The sequence below is a fragment of the Dermacentor albipictus genome, chromosome 7 (assembly GCF_038994185.2).
Source record: "Dermacentor albipictus isolate Rhodes 1998 colony chromosome 7, USDA_Dalb.pri_finalv2, whole genome shotgun sequence".
NCBI lineage: Eukaryota > Metazoa > Arthropoda > Arachnida > Ixodida > Ixodidae > Dermacentor > Dermacentor albipictus.
In genome coordinates, this window is record NC_091827.1 from 96,185,467 (window position 1) to 96,205,742 (window position 20,276).

Genomic DNA, 20,276 nt, shown 5'->3' on the forward strand with positions numbered 1-20,276 from the left:
TGGTTTCTCTGGAGTGTACAAATCAACTTGTAGAGTAAAAGACTAGCTTGCGTTATACATTGACAAATACACTGCACATTGAAAGTAAATGTCGTGTAAGCACTCTCGTTAAATAACTCGGGCTGAGGAATAGAGAGGATTGATGATTTGCGCATTTAGCAAGTATATATTGCCACGTGCGTGTATTTCAGCTTCTAGCGACGCGAGGTACGCAGCTCGCGTCGCTGCGACGCGACCGGCGTCGCTGCGCCGCAGGCGGCGTCGCTTGACGCGTTTCGATCATGCACGCGAAACGTATAAATGCGGGACCACCGCCTCATAGAGAAAGGGATATACAATAAGAGGGGACACTCCCATAGAGCCCAGCGGCCGAATTGACTGCAGCGCACCAAGCCGTCGATGTTAAAACCTGAAGCACACTTCCGGTTTCGGTTTTGTGCGCGCGCGTTTTGAATACTAGCTGGTACACGTGGCGCCTGCTGCGCTGATCCCCTTTTCGTACCATTAATGCGCGTGCTTTTTATTTCTACAGGCGCGCGCTGCTTAGGGCGGGAAGCAGTATTTTGTAGGATGTGAAAATATACGGAAAGGCAGCTGTCAGGCAGGGTTTGTACAACAGTGCCATTTCCAGAAAAGAGATGCTAGGATAAGCTTTCAATGGAATTCCATATTTATTTCATTCCATCAAAATAAAACACTGTGCAGTCCATGTGGCGTAATAAAAAGAATGCTGATACATAACACAAGGCATGAGGCTATGAGTACACTACAGAAGCTTAGAGAAAAACAAAAAGTAATGTTTATTTCACTTCATAAAAAAGCGGCGTTCATACCAATCATACATTTGCCATTCATTTTGCACGGCCAATTGAAAGACAAAAAATGACACGCACATCCACGTATATTTTTGGCGTTTCGTTTCCAATTAACACACAGTTTAGTATGTAGTCTTGCTGAGACCACCACATTGCTTTGCACTTAAATATACATCCATGCCCTCTACCCCCAAAATAAAACAAACGTGGTATGCAGTCCATTTGGAGCATTAAAACGAATGCTGATACATACAAAACAAAGCTTTGAATACAATACAAAACCTTAGAGAATCCCCGCAGGGGCGTCTGCGCAAGCAGGCGTTTGGTGTGTTGCGACACCACGTACCCGAGCACACGAGGGTTGGACCCTCCCGCGTGTAGCCGTGCGCGGCTTAGCCGTGTCCGGGGAAAAGGGGATCCTGGGGGTTGAGCCAATGCCGGGTGTTTGGACCGTTACGGCCCCTCGGCGGCGGCAACACACCCCTTTGGCCTCGGCTTCACGTAGACGGCACCCCCGGACTGACCCACCCGGGGGAAACCGGCAGTCGCCTTTTCCTGTCCTCCTCTCCAATCTTCGTCTTTCTCTCTCGCCTTTTTCATCTTTCCTGTCTTCTCATCACTTCTCCTCACTTCCTAGTTTCCCGGCGGCAAGGGTTAACCTTGTGTAGCTAGCCAGCCTTGGTTATGCTGTATTTGGTTATAGCAGCGATGTACGGCTGGCGTTGGCAGGGTTTCTCTAGCAGGAACTCCTGTCACGTCCCCCTGTTGGGCTCCATGGTGGGTGGTCGGCATCGCGGCCGAAAACCCAATATTACTTATGGAACATGCTTTTCCTAAACTACCTGATCGCCCTCAGAAACGAGGGCGCACCGAAGAAGTTTTTCAATTTTTCGGACAACAAGTCCAGAACTATCCTAGATACCATGTTATTCACTCGGAAAACCCAGACAAACTAGTGCGCAACATTTCACCGTTCCTTGTTTCGAAGTCTTTAACTGAAGTTTTTGGAACAGGATATAAGGCATCGAGAATGACAAGTGGTGATCTTCTTTTGGAGCTCCACGATAAGAAGCAGTACGAGAAACTGCCGAAACTTGTCTCATTTGGGGAGACCCAAATAACAGTATCCCCGCACCGTACCATGAACACTACCCGAGGCGTTGTCTCGGACGATGACATGCTAGAGCTCACTGAAGCTGAACTCTTGGAGGGCTTCAGTGAACAGAATGTAATAAATGTTAAGCGAATTAAGATCAGGCGAGACGGTAAAGAGATCAACACGAAACACCTGATACTCACGTTCGGTTCAAGTGTCCTCCCCGAGTCCATCGAGGCCGGTTATATCAAACTTCGTGTTAGGCCATACGTGCCAAATCCTCTCAGATGCTTTAAGTGCCAAAGGTTCGGCCACAGTTCACAGAACTGTCGAGGCCGGCTGACATGTGCCAAGTGTAGTGACACTGAACATTCCTCCGAAACATGCCAGAAGACTCCACATTGTGTCAACTGTGATGGCGAGCACGCCGCATACTCGCGCGCCTGCCCGTCCTGGAAAAGAGAAAAAGAGATTGTGACAATCAAAGTCAAAGAAAATATATCTTTCAAGGAGGCACGTAGGCGGGTGTCATACCTGTCTAAGAGCAGCTTTGCCGATGTGGCGCGTAAGGGGGCAGCGTCGCAACGGCCTCCGGCGGCTGTCCGACCCACAGGCAGTGAGTCGGCAGTTACGCCATCTGCCCCCGCGGCGGTTGCAGCTAGCGCTGCTCCGTCAACCGAGGAGAAGGGACCATCCACCCCAAAGGTGGGTGCAGCCGAGGCTGCCCCAACCTCCGAGGCCCCTTCCAGCGCTGGCAACGTCCAGCGCAGCCAAATCCCTCAGGGAACCCCATCGACCTCCGGGCTGGTGGGCGCAGGGGTCTTGCCCTCCAAGGCGGGACTCCCTCTGAAAACATCTCGCTCGCAAGAGCGCTTGTCCGGCGCCTCACACGAGGCAATGGACACTACACCTGACCCCAAGGCGCACCAAACGCCTAAGGAGCGTCGAGAATCGATCGAACGCTTCAGAAAGAACAAAACACCTATTACAGGGCCTCGAAAGGGCTCTGTAATATAAGGCATCCACTCCGTTTCCGTAAACACAGCACCAATTTACCTTAAAGATGGATACACAAATCATTCAATGGAACATCAGAGGTCTCCTTAGAAACCTTGATGATGTTCAAGAACTCATCCACAAACACAATCCAAAAGTGCTGTGTTTACAGGAGACACACTTAAAATCTACACACACAAACTTTCTCCGAAAGCACGTTACGTTTCGCAGAGACCGCGAAGATGCTGTCACAGCATCTGGCGGTGTAGCTATTATTGCTGACAAAAGTGTAGCGTGTCAGCATCTAAAGCTCCAAACGGCCCTTCAGGCCGTGGCCGTTCGAGCCATACTTTTAAATAAACTAATTACCATCTGCTCTTTGTACATACCACCACATTATCAGCTTCCCAGACGCGATTTAGAATCATTAATAGATGAGCTCCCAGAACCCTATATGATTCTCGGTGATTTTAACGCACACAGTAGTTTGTGGGGCGATCCACGCTGTGATGCGCGAGGTCGCGTCATTGAACAAATGCTTTTCTCTTCTGGAGCATGCCTCTTGAATACAAAGGAGCCCACATATTTTAACCTAGCCAACAAGTCATACTCTGCCATAGATCTTAGCATTTTATCGCCGACGCTTTTACCCTATTTTAAATTTAATGTACTTAACAACCCGTATGGGAGTGACCACTTCCCAATAATCCTAACCACTCCGAAACAAGATCAACTTCCCCCGCAGCTCCCTCGGTGGAAGATTGACTCAGCCGATTGGGAACGGTACCAAACTCTTACTCACATGACGTGGACTGAGATGTCTGGTATAGCCATAGATGATGCAGTTGCGTATTTTACAGCTTTTATACTGGATGCCGCCTGTAAATGTATTACGGAAACGAGCGGCATGGGTTCCAAGCGGCGTGTTCCCTGGTGGAATGATGCATGCAGGCAAGCACGGAGGAACCAGAACAAAGCGTGGGCCATATTTCGCGATTCTCCAACAGCAGAAAACCTAGAAAACTTTAAACATATCAAATCACAGGCAAGGAGAACGCGCCGGCAAGCAAGACGAGAGAGCTGGGCAAAATTTATATCTAGCATCAACTCGTATACAGATAAGAAGAAAGTCTGGAATAAAGTGAAGAAAGTTAATGGGCAGCAAACGTATTCCTTACCTCTAGTAAATAGCCACGGAGAAAGCCTTGAAGACCAAGCCAACTTTCTCGGTGCACATTTTGAATACATATCGAGCTCTTCACACTACTCCGAAACCTTCCTAAAATACAAAACACAAATAGAACAGCAAAAATTAGAAAGGAAATCTGCTAAAAGTGCTGCGTACAACGATCCATTCTGTATAGCAGAACTGCAGGCAGCACTAAACTGTTGTAATACATCCGCCCCAGGTTCAGACCGCGTAATATATGAGATGTTAAAACAACTACCATCCGAAACACAGAAAACCCTCCTTTACCTATACAACGTTATTTGGTCTTCCGGCGAGATCCCCTCTGTTTGGAAGGAGGCTATTGTAATTCCAATCCTAAAACCCGGAAAGGATCCTTCCTCGGTATCGAGTTACAGGCCTATAGCATTAACAAGTTGCCTCTGCAAAGTATTCGAAAAAATGATTAACTGTCGCCTCCTGCACTTCCTAGAATCAAACAAATTGCTGGACCCATACCAGTGCGGGTTTCGGGAGGGTCGATCCACTACTGACCATCTCATACGTATCGAGGCACGTATCCGTGAAGCTTTTGTGCATAAGCAGTTTTTCTTATCAGTATTCTTAGATATGGAGAAAGCCTATGATACAACGTGGCGGTTTGGTATTTTGAGAGACCTCTCACAGTTAGGTGTACACGGAAATATGTTCAATGTTATCGAAAGTTATCTGTCGAATCGGACATTCCGTGTTCGAGTGGGCACTGTTCTGTCACAGAAATTTGTACAGGAAACTGGAGTGCCGCAGGGCGGGGTGCTCAGCTGCACGCTCTTTATAGTAAAAATGAATTCCCTTCGTCTACACATACCACATAACATCTTCTATTCAACGTATGTTGACGATGTGCAGATAGGTTTTCAATCAAGTTCTCTTGCTATCTGTGAGCGACAGATCCAGCTTTGTCTTAACAGGGTCTCCAAATGGGCTGATGTGAACGGGTTCAGACTGAACCCACAAAAAAGCACCTGTGTCATTTTCTCTAGAAAAAGAGGCCTGCACCCCGATCCTGAAATTGTGTTGCATGATGAGCGTCTGCCTGTAAACAAGGAACATAAATTTTTAGGCATAATTTTAGACGCGAAACTAACCTTTGTAAAGCACATAAAATATCTTAAAGACAAGTGCATGAAAACAATGAATATCTTAAAGGTGCTCTCACGCACAACCTGGGGCAGTGATAGAAAATGCCTCTTGAACTTGTACAAAAGCCTCATACGCACACGACTAGACTATGGAGCCATAGTTTACCAGTCGGCTACTCCAACTGCTCTAAAGATGCTTAACCCTGTTCACCACTTAGGAATTCGCCTGTCCACAGGCGCCTTTAGAACAAGCCCAGTGGAAAGCCTCTACGTTGAGTCGGATGAGTGGTCACTGCATCTGCAGAGAACATATTCGTCTTTCATGTATTTTCTTAGAGTGAACGCAAACAGTCAGCATCCCGCGTATTACACCGTAAACGATTTGTCCAGCTGCCAACTTTTCCGCAACCGGCCCAGAGTGGCACAGCCTTTCTCCATGCGTGTTAGAGACATGGCTGAAGAAACAAGGGTTCCACTGCTTGAATACCACCTTATGTCCCCTGCTATACGGCCCCCGCCGTGGCAGTGGCAACCAATAGACTGTGATACATCTTTCGTAGCTGTCACAAAGCACGCGCCTGTCGCGCATATACGAATGTACTTCCTCGAATTACAGCACAAATACTCCTCTCCTGAATTCTTTACAGACGCATCGAAGTGTAATTTTGGCGTATCTTACGCAGCGGTCGGTCCATCTTTTTCAGATGCCGGTGTTCTGCACCCTAACACAAGTATTTTCACAGCAGAGGCCTACGCGATATTGGCTGCCGTTAAACACATTAATGAATCTCATATCCCCAAGGCAGTTATATACACAGACTCTTTGAGTGTTGTAAATGCTTTGAAAACTGTCAGGAAATATAAAAACCCTGTAATTCTATCTCTTTACTCAGCCTTATGCACAATCTATCAGTCCAAACAGCATATCGTCGTATGCTGGGTGCCAGGGCACCGAGAGATAGAGGGAAACGTGTTGGCTGACGAGCTAGCCACATCCGTCAACGCGAACGCCTCCAACACTTCCACGACTGTCCCTGTAAATGACCTCAAGCCCTCAATAAGAAAAAAGCTAAGGGCTTTCTGGCAGTGCTTGTGGGACGAACAAACAGGAAATAAACTACATGTTATCAAGCCGTATCTTGGCAACTGGCCGCCGGTATCAAAGAACCGCCACACAGAAGTAACACTTTGCAGACTCAGGATAGGACACACATACAGCACACACGCATACCTCTTGTCCGGTGGCGATCCACCCATGTGTGATAAATGTGGTGAGCCACTTACTGTGCTTCACATCCTGCTGCAATGCACTGAATTAGACGCTAATAGGAAAAAGCATTTTCCATTACCACACCGTCAACAAATTCCCCTTCATCCTCTTATGATCATAGGTATGGAACCACTCTTTAAATATCAACACTTGTTCGCATTTTTAAAAGGTGTACACAGTTTTCATGTCATATCACCAGGAAATCCGTAGCACGGCCTCTTAACTGAGGTTTCTGCTGCGATAACTGCACTAAAAGAAAGCACCTGCCTCCCAGCCTTTGGGCTCAAAGGCCTCCCGGAGGCTTAGGTGGTATTTCCACATTTTTCCATTTTAGCTCCACGACCACTGATCACGCGTACTAGATCCATAGACATCTAGTTGTATCACTATCATAATTTTATATTATATATCATTTTACGCTTTTATGATACGGATTGATTTTAGGCCACTTTACAGCCATGTCACATCCCACCATCGCAACTCACAAATCGGCACTTAACACAACATTATCAGTCATGGCGCTCTTTGGCCATACTTGGCCCTTGCGCCACTAAACAATACACATTCATTCAACCTTAGAGAAAAAGAAAAAATTAATGTTTATCTCGCTTCATAAGAAAGCAGCTTTCACACCAACCATACATCTATCTACAATTCACTTTGCGCGCTGCAAGCAAACTGAAATACAAAAAAATGACACGCATATCCACGTATACTGTCGCCGCTGCGTATCCAATTAACCCACAAAGCAGTGTTGCTGAGCACCAAATTGCTTTGCCCTTAATTAAATCCATGCCCCCTCCCCCATCGCTCGTTCCACAAGCTAACACCCCCAACACCCCTCGCACACACATCGTCATGCTTTTGGCATTATATATCCAATTAACACAAAAAGTAGTGTTGCTGAGACCACCACATTGCTTTGCACTTAAATATACATCCATGGCCTCTACCCCCAAAATAAAACAAACGTGGTATGCAGTCCATTTGGAGCATTAAAACGAATGCTAATACATACAAAACAAAGCTTTGAATACAATACAGAACCTTAGAGAAAAAGAAAAAATTAATGTTTATCTCGCTTCATAAGAAAGCAGCTTTCACACCAACCATACATCTATCTGCAATTCACTTTGCGCGCTGCAAGCAAACTGAAATACAAAAAATGACACGCATATCCACGTATACTGTCGCCGCTGCGTATCCAATTAACCCACAAAGCAGTGTTGCTGAGCACCAAATTGCTTTGCCCTTAATTAAATCCATGCCCCCTCCCCCATCGCTCGTTCCACAAGCTAACACCCCCAACACCCCTCGCACACACATCGTCATGCTTTTGGCATTATATATCCAATTAACACAAAAAGTAGTGTTGCTGAGACCACCACATTGCTTTACATTTAAATCCGTGCCCCCTCCCCCCATCCCTCAATCCACAAGCTAACCCCACCCCCCTTCCTTGTGAATACATCCTCATACTTTTGGCATTAGATAGCCAATTAACAAAGTAGTGTTGCTGAGACCACCGCATTGCTTTACATTTAAATCCGTGCCCCCTCCCCCCCATCCCTCATTCCACAACCTAACCCCCCCCCCCCCCCTCCTCCTCGTGCACACGTCCTCATATACTTTTGGCGTTATATATCCAATTAACAAAGTAGTCTTGCTGAGACAACTGCATTGCTTTGGGCTTAAATCCTTACCCACTCCTTATCAGCTCAGTAAGGTGTGCAAAATCAATATAGAAGCATTAAACGTTTCAGCCGGACGCAGGCAAGAGTAACATTTTTGAGGCAACCACCAGTGCGCACTGCTCTATACTATGGCACTTGGTAAAGGTTAAAAGAAATTGTTTTGAGCCTGCTGTGGGTGCCGTGTTCACAAGGAATAGCATTCTGTAGGGCCATTTCCCCCCCCTCCCCCCGGAGGAGCTGCTGCACCTCCGGAGGGTGCCACGACCCACCACAACCACCCCCGCCCCCCACCACCACCCCCACCGCCCCCCTCCACCTACCACCACCACCACACACTTGTAATGTATCAATAGTGTGACCCTGCCAAAATGCTATTCAATTTGAGCAAGGGAGCCCTAGCAGACCTTAAATGCCAATTATATGTTCATTGGTGAAAAGAAGTACTGCATTAACCTTTAACTTTTTCAAGCTGCACGCCAGACACTGATGAATGAAACCTAACTTTGTCTAAATTGCGGTTTACGAATCGAACATGCCAACACAGACGTATCCGGCAATACATTTTGACAAATCTCTGGCGACATGCAATGCAGCAAAATTCCATTTCCCCCACACCAAACAGATACTGATACAAAACATCACACACATGTGCAAGATGCGCTGTAGCCTCAATCACGGCAAGAAAGTGGGTCTCCATTTCTTGAACAAAATCGAACAATCTTTGTGATGGCACTGTCAAATTTCCAAACAGTTTGCTCGGTACGTGATAAGCCTTCAGTAGTGTAAAATACTGGTGCTCGGCACTCACTGAATTTATGTCACCTTGCAGCAACTGTCGGCAAGTGCACCCTTCGAATGATTTTGCCAGGAACACTTTGACCAGAAAGCCTGCCACGTAATATGCTGCTGAATCGTCAATGATATGCGACTGAATGTCTTTTGCAAGAACTGAAATGTCTTCGAGAGACGGAAAGTTATCAGGGCCAACTGATTCGACTACATCAACCAGAGAGGTGCTATTTAGAGAGAACGGCGACACTTCATGGAGGAGTTTAGATCTATCTTCTTCTACGTTGCCCTGCTCAGAGAGTTTGAAGGCTTTCTGAATACAAATATGCTTTAAACCACAAATGAACTGAGACACATTTGGGTTAGTATTGCAACCGTGCTTTTGTCTGATGTGCCCAAACATGTTCTCTAGTGGGTCCTGTTGGAGCCTACGAGTTAGCAGATAGATGAAGTTGTAATTGGCCGAGAGATCGTCCCAAAGATGGATGACAGCCTGAATTGTTATCTGCCAGCCAGTGATTGTTTGCGGCTGACGCTTGCCAGAAAATTTCTAAGAAGCAATCCATGGAAGCTGTTCTTTCAGAAATTTAATTAATTCATTTTGCCCCTTTTTTATGGCATATCTGTATTTCTGAGCATTCCTATGGGGGCTGGAGCTGTTCAATGTGTCGAATAGCTTATCCATACGGTCACAAAAGTTTGCTGTAGCTACAGCTGAAGAGGAAAGCTCATTTACATAAACCAATGTCATAATTGCAATACTAACTGATGAGCTCAGGACTTGTACAGCTCTGCTGACTTTCATGTTACAAAATGGCCTTTGGTATATGTGCCGCTCTGTTAGCTTAATCGTAACCTTAGTTCATGTGTGGATTTGTACAGGTGTTCAATATGCGACCAATTCACAACTTCTTTCCCAATGAGCAACTCATGTGCTTGGAGATTGTTGCGGGTCGTTTTGATCAAATGAGGTACATCAAAAATAAAATAGTCTCTCGCCTAGAACTTCAAAATATGGTTTCCCAATCGTGATGCCCAATTTATGCGCCAAGCTGACATTTGACGTGCCTTGGTCACAGATTACCGCTTTGACAACAATTCTGACGGCTTTAAGTTGCTCAATAATCGAGATTAGTAATTTATCAATAACATTTGCCGATGTCAAAACATGCCCTATCGTAAATGCGACTGGCTGAACCCACCTCTTAGATATACCTGCCAGAAGCACAACCATGGCTCTGTCGGCAATACTTGATGACCGCTCGATGCCATCATCTGCAAACCCATGCACAATATCTTCACCGGCATCATAGGATAAGTTCTTTTTCAAAGCTATTTCATCAAACATAAGGGTGCATACTTGGTCGCGCTCATTCCATGCGTGAGTGCTAGCAGAAATACTTTGAATAATTCCGGGAATCACTCCTGGTGACATCCTAAAGTTGCACAACCAGCGTCTCAGAGTACGCTGTGTTGGCAAAGAGAAAATTGGTGCCAAAAAACGGTATGCACGGGGTCCACGGAAGTTCAAATGCAAGGCAAACTTTTTGAGCCAGATAGGGAAGCGCTTGCCTTTTCCCCTCTGCTGCAATCGCAGGTGTGTGCACAAAAGCTTAAAAACCTCCTCTGTCACTGATGGACGAATAATGCCCAGTGCCTTCGAAATGGATGGCGGTAGCTTGCTCTGCTTCTTCTGCAACCGTTTGATGGTCCGCTGGCATCTTGCTAGCTTGGACTGCAGTCGCCGGACGGTCGCCCTAAATTTTGTTGACGGAGAGCTCCTCACTGCGCTCTTCCAAGCAACTGTAAGATACAAAAAATATGCACGCATAAATAAAGCTACGTGTACAACAATTCGACAATTTCTTGATACAACACTAATTTACTGGTTACTTCATACTGAACAGCTCATTATGAAACTGTAAAACAGTACGATACATTCAACCAAATATAACCATTGTTCGCAGGTACAATTCCTACACAGAGCCTCCATGAACACAATTAAAAGTAGATCTAAATTGCTTTGTGTCAAAGCCATGAGGGAGCCTTTCTCGCATATACTCATGAAGGAGTTCGAGTAAATAGTACAAAAATCAAACAATATGAGTTTCCTTCGGCTGCTCAACTTTTCCATTATTAAAATGAACCACTATTACAAGAACACCCCCCATCTTGAAGAAAATCCACAAAGCCTTTGGCTAGCGTTAAATGAACCAAACACTTACCGGGATAGTTTCCTACTGGTCTTTCAGCTGAATCGAAAATGTTGGCGCTTGGGGACACCTCGGAAATGGCATCTGCACAAAAACACAGAACAAGATATTACCCAAACAGCTTATGCATCCCAAGCATCCTTTGAGCTACAACGCTAACAAGAACTTGCCTGGCACAATTTTGCATTACCTCCCTCACTTACTGCCAATATAGTTGAAAGTACAAAGCAACGGTAGCTTGTGCGTTGACAATTATTTCCTAACTTGCACAGCAAGACCTAACCAAATGCTAAGCATCAACAGTTAATACCACTGTGCTCTTTAAACAAAATAAATATTGCATAGTTTATAAGTTGTACGTCATGTGTTTACAGAGTTTGTTAGAGATATCACTCTACGCATTTACAAAGCTCATGCTTCTGCAGACAAGCATTCATAAAAGCTTCAATTTCTGATATGAGAAGTGCCAGTGTCCACCACACAATTTAACAATGATACAATCATAGTACACATATATGGAAAATATATGTCACAAGAAGAATCATCCTAAAAGATTGTGCACTTTATGAGCGTGCTCCAATCTGAACAGTACTCTTAAATATCGCACCTTGACCTTCCAGTTACCTCGTATGTAATGGTTATTCAAAGGTTATGGTCGACTAAGGACTTATTTATTAATTTCACTTATTTCGATATACTGCAGCCCAGAAGGGCTATCGCAGGAGTGGGGAAATACAATACATAGAATAGCATAAAGAGCACAGAACATCATGACTAATATACAATAGAAATTCATTGAGTGGTAAAGATCTTGCGTAACCAGGCAGCGCACTCCGCAATCTCAGAAGGGACAGGGAGACTAAACGCTTCGGTATGATGGTGACAAGTGGACGTATTCAACTCATGGTGATGTCTGGTGATATTGGGTCTAGATTTCCCTTACTTGCCAAGTAAGGAGAATGGAGAATTGTGGGGAGTAAGAGTATAAAGAAACCTGAAAGATTCAAAGTGACGACGAGAAGAGAGACTGGCAAGTTGAAAACTAAGATGGGAAATGGGCAAAAAATACCTGTCAAAACGATAAACGAAGCCCACAGCTTTCTTGTCAGATGCACTTTTTTTGATAGATATTTTGTGTGCATTCCAAACGCCAGAGCCACACTTCAGTATTGGACGAACCATCGTTTTATAAGTGAGGAGTCGTGTGCTAAGTGGGGATGAACGTAATATGCGTTGCAAGCAGCCTAAGCACTAGGTTGCACGAGTTCGATGTGAAGCATCTCCTAGAGGGTAGTCGTTATACGAATAGGTAAGTGGAGAAGGCGGAAAATGTTTGGTAAATGACATAGGTACAACTTTCTGGAAGTTGATTTGCATCTGCCAAGTCACACCATGATTGAAGTGATGCAAACGAGTCGTTATGGATGATGTGATCGTGACGAGTTTTAATCGTATGGTACAATACACAATCATCTGCCTAATGCAGATTCTAAGAGGAACATTACTTGTTAGATCATTTATTAAGATCAAAAATAGAAACGCACCCAATATTGAACCTTGAGGCACACTAGACGTTACACTGCATGTGGAGGATTGAGAAGACCTAAAGAGTACGTCATAGTACGTACTGAGACCGATTGGATAAAAAAGAAATCCAGTTAAACACTTTGTTGTTAAGAATAACAGTGAGCTTCTTGAACAATTCAGAGTGCAACACAGTGTCGAAAGCTTTTGAAATATCAATAAATATTGCATCAATTCGATCACCTGCATAGAGGGCCTGATGGGGCCTGTGCGACGGTAGTGAATTCAATAAGCTGGGTTGCAGTGATAAATCCAAACCGTGCTGAGCACCAGATAAACCATTACACTCCAAGAATTCAATATGTTCGCAAATTACACATTGAAGTATTTCACAAGAATGACACGTTATAACGATGGGTCTGTAGTTTAGTAAGGACTGCTTACTACCATATTTGAATAGCGGAATAACTTTAGCTGTTTTCCAGGCAGAAAGTATAACAGACGTCGAGAGAGATTTCTGAAAAACAATTAAATATTGACTAGTCCATAAAAAGTCTCTAAAGAGAAATGCCTTATCTATATCGCCAGGTTAACCTTTTTCAGATTCAGTTAAAAATCAAATTCAACACACCCTGGTTTGAAACAATAATGTTGTTAAAAGAACTATGCGTCTGCTCTATAAAATGTATGATAGTTACCATCAACAGCACAACGCTCATCCTCGGTAGAACTGCTGCCAAACATATCCACCTGGGAGGTCGTTGCACCTAGCTCGCTCACAGGGGTGTTGCAGCCAGACATCTGTTGTAGGCTTGCTGGAAAAATACCCATCATTGCCACTTTGTTAAGTTTAACTTGATACACCAAACTCACCTTTAGCAGCATGGCTTGCCGTCATGAGGGAGCCTTGCTCGCATGTCTTATGTAGGACGTCCTCACCAGCTTGTTCCTCACTTGCAGGACGGCTGCAGCCTACATTCATTGGCAACACTGAGTGTTAGTCGCAAACACAGGACACTACAAGTACCTTGCAATGCAGGGTCTTCAAACATAGTGCTGATGCCTATAGACTTTTCCAGATGGTCCTCTGGAACGGTGTTTTGATGTGATGCAACAGCGAAACCTCCAACAGATGGCACATCGGCAGCATCTGCAAAAGCTAAATAGAAAAAAATGTTCACCTGAGGTTGGTTCAGGTCGAAATAATTGCCACAAAACTCTTACCACTAGCAATTCTATGAAGACACAGAGACGTACATGAGCTACAGCAAAGTGCACCAAGACAGTGCTGACACTTGCAACTTTGCTCTATTGCGTACCTGAGGAAACTGTAGGTACAGCTGTTCTAATGAGTCGCGTGCGACCTGGGTCCAGGAAATCTTTTGCAGTGAAATGGTCGCTGCATATCCTGTATGACTTGTACAACACACCTGCCGGCTTTTCCATAAGGTCGGCTCTGCGGGAATATGCCACCCATGCCGTCGACCTGCGCACGTTTTAAAAGAGCATGTTGTATGGCACAAACAATAAGCATCAAGCATTTTATTGCATGAGTGCGTACATGCTTGACAAATCAGGAATTTCAAATGCGCTACATTAGTTATAAATAAAAAATTGTACACTAGTTTTGAAATTGCCGAACAGCTGTAGGGGCCTCTAGAATGTTCCACTTAATGCGATAGAATGTTTCATTTTGCAAATTTTCTATAACAAGATACTCACAAAGAGGTACACAACACTTAAGTTACAGGTACAATGGTACGCTTATACCACAAAAAAAAAGATGCATTTGCTGCAATGTGTAAATGCTCATGATTTTTTAAGAATCCCAAACTGATTCCAGAGCGTACACATTATGCCCCTCACTGGATTACTTCAGCTAAATAAATGTTATAATCGGGCGACATTGCTGGATATTTTCATTAAAGCAGCAGAAACAGTGCGCTGCTAAATTGCAACACAACAAACCTGCTGTCCTGTGGGATACGAAAAAAACTGGTGCCGGGTTTCTTTCTCGTTCTTCCATTGTTTTGGCACCACTGTACACAACAGTAACTGCCGTACGAGCCACTACAGGAGGACATCTGTTGAGAAACGTAAATGACAAGCATGTGTCATTGATGTAAAGCGCTTGAAGAGGCGACATGCGCGAAAGCGGCGAACGGACGAGATTACGAACAAAGGCAATTAGCTTTAACATTTTTAATTTAACAAAACATAAGTTACAGTAACGTTGGGCGCCAGAGGAAGGGCCGCAAATTTATCTTGCTAGATGCATTAAAGCGCGAAGGCCGAGCTGCTTTTTGCTGCGTCACGACAGGCGCGGCGAGCGGGCCTCAAAATAATTTTCAACAATGTTGGGCGTCAGAGAAAGAAAAGCGCCATGAACTTGTCAGTGCATTAAAGCGCGAAACCGCGCACCACGGCAGAGCTGCTTTTCGCTAACTGCGTCGCAGCGCCAGGCGCACCCACTGCGCTTGAAAAGTACCCCAAAAAGTAACCAATTTAGTCACAATAATGTTGGGGGTCAGCGAAAGCGCCAATATGGCCGAAACTTGTCACATTCAGTACACGCGAAACTGCGTAACAGCACCCTGTGCGACTAGCGTGCCCAAAAACTACTGAAATTAGTTAAAATTAGTTAAGGCTTACAGGAAGCGTCGCAAACATCTCCCAGTACGATTCTTTAATTAAAATTAACTGCTCCACGACGGCCACGCTGTTTTTCGTTAACTGCATCACAAGTCTAGACTAGGTGCCAGATAAGCCTAATTGCTCGAAATGCGTCGCAGACTGTCAAAGAAAGTTTCTCACCTTGCCGTTGTCCAATAGTGCAATTTCGTCATGTCGCAGTTCCGAACGAACGCTAGAATTCGCCGGGTGCCCATGAAACCAGGCTAAATCCCAAAACAGAAAAACAGTCACACGGGTGAGCAAACAGTCCAACGCTCAGATACACGGCCGGTCGCTCTCGCTTCGGCGGTGTGTCTGACGAATGACGCAAACATCTGCCTCGTCATTCGCCGGTTCGCCTGTCGCTAGGCAACGGAAGTAAGCCGCAAAGTTTAACTTAATTTATACGCAGATATTTTTAATTTTTCCGGGAAAGAATAAAATAAATTAAACAATTTCTGTTAATGTCATTTCACATTCTTCTTTTTCTCGATGCTCGCGACCCCAATTCGTCGATGTTAAAAGTATAGCGTGACGTGTTTCCTGTTTCCAATTTTCGCCGAGTGTCCGCTCTTGTTCAATTCCTTTCTCTATGACCGCCTGCGCTGGCTCAGTCCGACGAGCGCCCCAGACGCGCTTGCTGCTTTCGCCGTCACCGCGTTGTTCAGTTGATTTCGGGCACAAGTTCGCCCATTAAACTCTTTTTACATCTAACCTCGACGCAGTGTTCCTTTCTGTCTGCCTGCGTGCCAGGTAGCTCACCGTGACCTACGTGACATTTTGGTGGAGGTGCTTATGCCCCGGACACCCCCTCAAAGCCGTGACACCAGCCCAAGTGCATCTGGAGCTGGCGACGCGGAAGACAGCTCCAGAGAAGACAAGAAGGAAGAAACCCGGAGCAGCCGCCGACTTCAAGGACTGCCGGCTGAATTGGGACCACTACCTGCCCCTGGTCGCCGTGTGAACCACTGCTCGACGTCACCAATGCAAGCCGCCACTACACCTGCGCCGCTCGTCGTCCAGCAGCCGCGAGTACCTCCGCTTTTTAGCGGCTCCACTTGTGAAGATGTACAAGATTGGCTGGAACGTTACGAACGAGTTGCAACCTTCAACAAGTGGTCTGATGAAGACAAACTTCGGAACGTCTTCTTCTCTCTCGAAGACTCTGCTAGAACCTGGTACGAGAACCAGGAGCTGTCCCTGACAACGTGGGAGGCTTTCAAGAGGCACTTATCTGCAACTTTCGCAAGTATTCTGCGCAAAGAACGAGCTGAGGCCTTGCTTCAAACTCGCCAGCAGCATCCAAACGAGTCCGTAACCGTCTTTGCGGAAGAAATGCAAAAGCTCTTCCGCCACGCGGATGCCAACATGACTGAAGACAAGAAGCTTCAGTACCTTATGAGGGCCGTCAAGGAGCAACTTTTCGTTGCTCTCATTCGCAACCCGCCGAGGACCGTCGCCGAATGGATTAGCGAAGCGGCCACTATCGAGAAGACGCTCGAGCTGCGCGCAAAGCAATACGACCGCAACTTACGCACTCCTCCGTCAGACTGCGACGACTCCCGAAGTACCTCCGCAGTGGCCCTTCGAGATACGATCCGTGCCATCGTGCGCGACGAGCTGCGCAAGTTGCTACCGGGTCCGCAACCACAAATATCCTCGCTCGCCGACGTTGTAAGGGACGAGGTACAACAAGCGCTGGGCACACTCGATCCTGCCGAAACGGCGCCAACCATATCGCCACCTTGCCAGGAGCCACGCGTTTCAACTTACGCCGCCGCTCTGCAAAGCCAAGTGAGGCCGACCAGCTGGCGACGGGATACGTACGCGCCACCTCAACGCAGCCAAGCCTACCCGCCACCGCCGCGTCCGCAGCAGGCCGTCCGCTCAAACACGTTTCGGCAAACCACCACGAGGAAGACTGACATCTGGAGAACCCCAGATCGACGACCGCTTTGTTTTCACTGTGGTGAAGCCGGCCACCTCATTCGAGAATTCCCCTACCGTCAGATGTGCCTCCGCGGGTACAACATCGACGCCCCACGACCTCTTCCTGGCCAACGGCCTCGAGAAATTGAAGCCTATCTTCGAGCGACCGAAGATGCCGTCCCACGTCGTTTCAGGACCCCGTCACCCTACCCACGCCGTTCGTCTTCGCCGTACCCAGGGCACGCGAGGGAGAGGTCACTGAGCCCTCGTAGGGGAAACTAAAGCCAGCGTCGTCAGGAGGTGACGCCGCTCTCGAGCGAAGACCGAAAAACCCTCCTACAACCACGACGCATTCCGCCGCCTCGACGCATTCCGACGCCTCGTTGCATTCCGACAACAAGACGCGACCCGACGCACCGACGCCACAAAACACGAAGCCGCAACCCGACACCACAAATTCGATGACGCGGCTGAAGGCCACAACAGCACCTTGCCACGAGGCTTCCACCCGACGCAGCCGCGACCGTGCGAAGCGACAGACCGCACAGTCGGTGACCGATCGACATCGAACGCGAACACCAAGTGCCGACTTACAAGTTACCCTAGATGGACATTCAGTGGTTGCACTCGTCGACACCGGGTCTGACTACTCCGTCGTTAGTGGACGATTTTTGTCACAACTCAAGAAAGTCAAAACCGCATGGGAAGGTCCTCAAATACGCACAGCAGGAGGCCACCTCATAACCCCGACGGGACGATGCACTGCGCGAGTGGCTGTTCACGGTCACACCTACCCTGTGAACTTCATCCTACAGCACTGCTCTCGCGACGTAATCCTCGGGATGGACTTCCTGAACGAAAACGGTGCGGTGATCGACCTGCAGACGAAAACCATAACACTGACGACAAAACGGTCAGAAAGAATGCAAAGCAATCATCATCGCGCCGCGTTCACCATCCTCGACGATCAAGTGAGCCTCCCGCCAAATGCTGGCGTCATCGCACTCGTCGAAACAGACGCGTCCTCAAGCGGCGATGCGATTGTCGAAGCGAACTTGCAGCTGCTTCTGGATCGCCAAATTTGCGTCGCACGCGGTGTCGTCCACCTGCGTGAAGGCAGAGCGGCTGTGCTAATAACCAATTTCAGCACAGAACACAAGCACCTCAACAGGGGTACGACGGTCGCTTTCTTGGAAGAGTTCGCCGAAATAAGCGACGCATTAGCGCTCTCCGAGTCGTCCCATGAGGCGTCGTCGACGGTGGCTGATGAGGTGAACTTCGACATTAATGCCTCCCTGCCTCAACAAAAGCAAGAAAAGCTACGTCGCCTTCTTCTGCGATATTCCGAATGTTTTTCTAAGTCGTCGAGGATCCGGCAAACGCACATAGCGAAGCATCGCATTATAACTGATGAATCGACTCGTCCCGTCCGCCGAAGTCCCTACCGCGTATCAGCGCGAGAACGTGAAACAATCAAGACAGAAGTTGAAGAAATGCTTCGCGACGACGTCATTCAGCCGTCCAAGAGCCCGTGGTCTTCACCGGTGGTGCTTGTAAGGAAGAAAGACGGTACCCTACGATTTTGCGTCGATTATAGGCGTCTCAACAGCATCACAAAAAAGGACGTCTACCCGCTTCCGAGAATCGACGACACGTTAGATCGACTGTGCGGTGCCAAGTATTTTTCGTCGATGGACCTCCGCAGCGGCTACTGGCAGATTGAGATCGATGAAAGGGACCGTGAGAAGACTGCCTTCATCACGCCGGACGGTCTTTACGAATTTAAAGTCATGCCATTCGGACTATGCTCAGCGCCGGCGACATTTCAGCGTGTCATGGACACCGTGTTGTCTGGGCTGAAATGGCAGATATGCCTCGTATATCTCGATGACGTAGTCGTTTTCGCATCCACCTTCGACGAGCACCTTAATAGGCTGGAGACCGTGCTAGAGGCAATTAGGGTGTCGGGACTCACTCTGAAACCAGAGAAATGCCGTTTCGCCTACGAAGAGCTCCTGTTCCTCGGTCACGTAGTTAATCGCGAAGGCGTGCGTCCGGACCCCAAAAAGACGGCAGCCATCGAAAGTTTCCCGATACCTAGTGAAAAGAAAGCTGTCCGCAGATTTTTGGGGCTCTGTGCGTATTACAGGCGTTTTGTCCGAGATTTCTCTCGAATCGCAGAGCCTCTCACTCGCCTTACGAAAGCCGACGCGCAGTTCACATGGAAGAAGCCCCAAGAAGACGCTTTTCGCGAACTTCAACGACGCTTGCAGTCACCGCCCGTACTCGGCCATTTCGACGAGAGCGCTGACACCGAGATCCACACGGATGCAAGCGGCATAGGACTCGGTGCTGTGTTGATTCATAAGAAGAACGGCCTGGAGCGAGCCATCGCCTACGCGAGCAGATCACTGTCGAAAGCCGAATTGAACTATTCGACTACCGAAAAGGAATGCCTCGCTGTCATCTGGGCGGTCACAAAATTTCGGCCGTACCTTTACGGGAAGCACTTCAAGGTCGTCAGTGACCACCACGCTCTGTGCTGGCTCGCTAACCTGAAGGACCCGTCAGGTCGCCTCGCTCGTTGGAGCCTGCGACTACAGGAGTTCGACGTCACCGTCGTGTATAAGTCAGGCCGAAAGCACACAGACGCCGACTGCCTTTCGAGAGCCCCTGTTGAATCCGCCCCGACCTCTGACGATGACGACGATGCCTTCCTTGGGCCCATAAGCTCTAACACCTTCGCACAAGATCAACGTGCCGATCCTGATCTACGCTGTGTGGTTCAATATCTCGAAGGGAAGACCGATTCAGTGCCAAAGGCATTCAGACGCGCGCTTTCATCGCTATGCCTGCGCGACAATGTGCTTGTGAAAAAGAACTTCACGCCGTACAAAGCGGCATATCTACTCGTCGTGCCAGTCAAGCTAAGGCAAGAGATTTTAGAAGCGTCTCACGATGAGCCGA

At 47.2% G+C, this 20,276-nt stretch overlaps 1 protein-coding gene and 1 long non-coding RNA gene across 4 annotated transcripts; both read right to left on the reverse strand.

Moving 5' to 3' along the window:
* Nucleotides 1-647: 647 nt before the first annotated feature.
* Nucleotides 648-7,881, reverse strand: LOC139047547 (uncharacterized). Its single transcript, XR_011507205.1, has 2 exons — nucleotides 7,062-7,881; nucleotides 648-1,097 (listed from the first exon to the last, which is right to left on the reverse strand). It is a non-coding gene; the product is annotated as an uncharacterized lncRNA (long non-coding RNA).
* Nucleotides 7,882-9,542: 1,661 nt separating this feature from the next.
* Nucleotides 9,543-15,706, reverse strand: LOC135896996 (uncharacterized). Of its 3 annotated transcripts, XM_070522535.1 has the most exons (8): nucleotides 15,522-15,706; nucleotides 14,676-14,791; nucleotides 14,027-14,193; nucleotides 13,735-13,866; nucleotides 13,581-13,679; nucleotides 13,406-13,522; nucleotides 11,196-11,267; nucleotides 9,543-10,773 (listed from the first exon to the last, which is right to left on the reverse strand). In XM_070522535.1, the coding sequence occupies exons 2-8, from the start codon at nucleotides 14,789-14,791 to the stop codon at nucleotides 9,947-9,949; spliced, it is 1,530 nt and encodes a 509-aa protein (XP_070378636.1). In that variant the 5' UTR covers nucleotides 15,522-15,706; the 3' UTR covers nucleotides 9,543-9,946. The 3 variants fall into 3 exon arrangements, with proteins under 3 accessions (XP_070378636.1, XP_065281627.2, XP_070378637.1); XM_065425555.2 differs by lacking the exon at nucleotides 14,676-14,791; XM_070522536.1 differs by lacking the exon at nucleotides 13,406-13,522.
* Nucleotides 15,707-20,276: the final 4,570 nt, after the last annotated feature.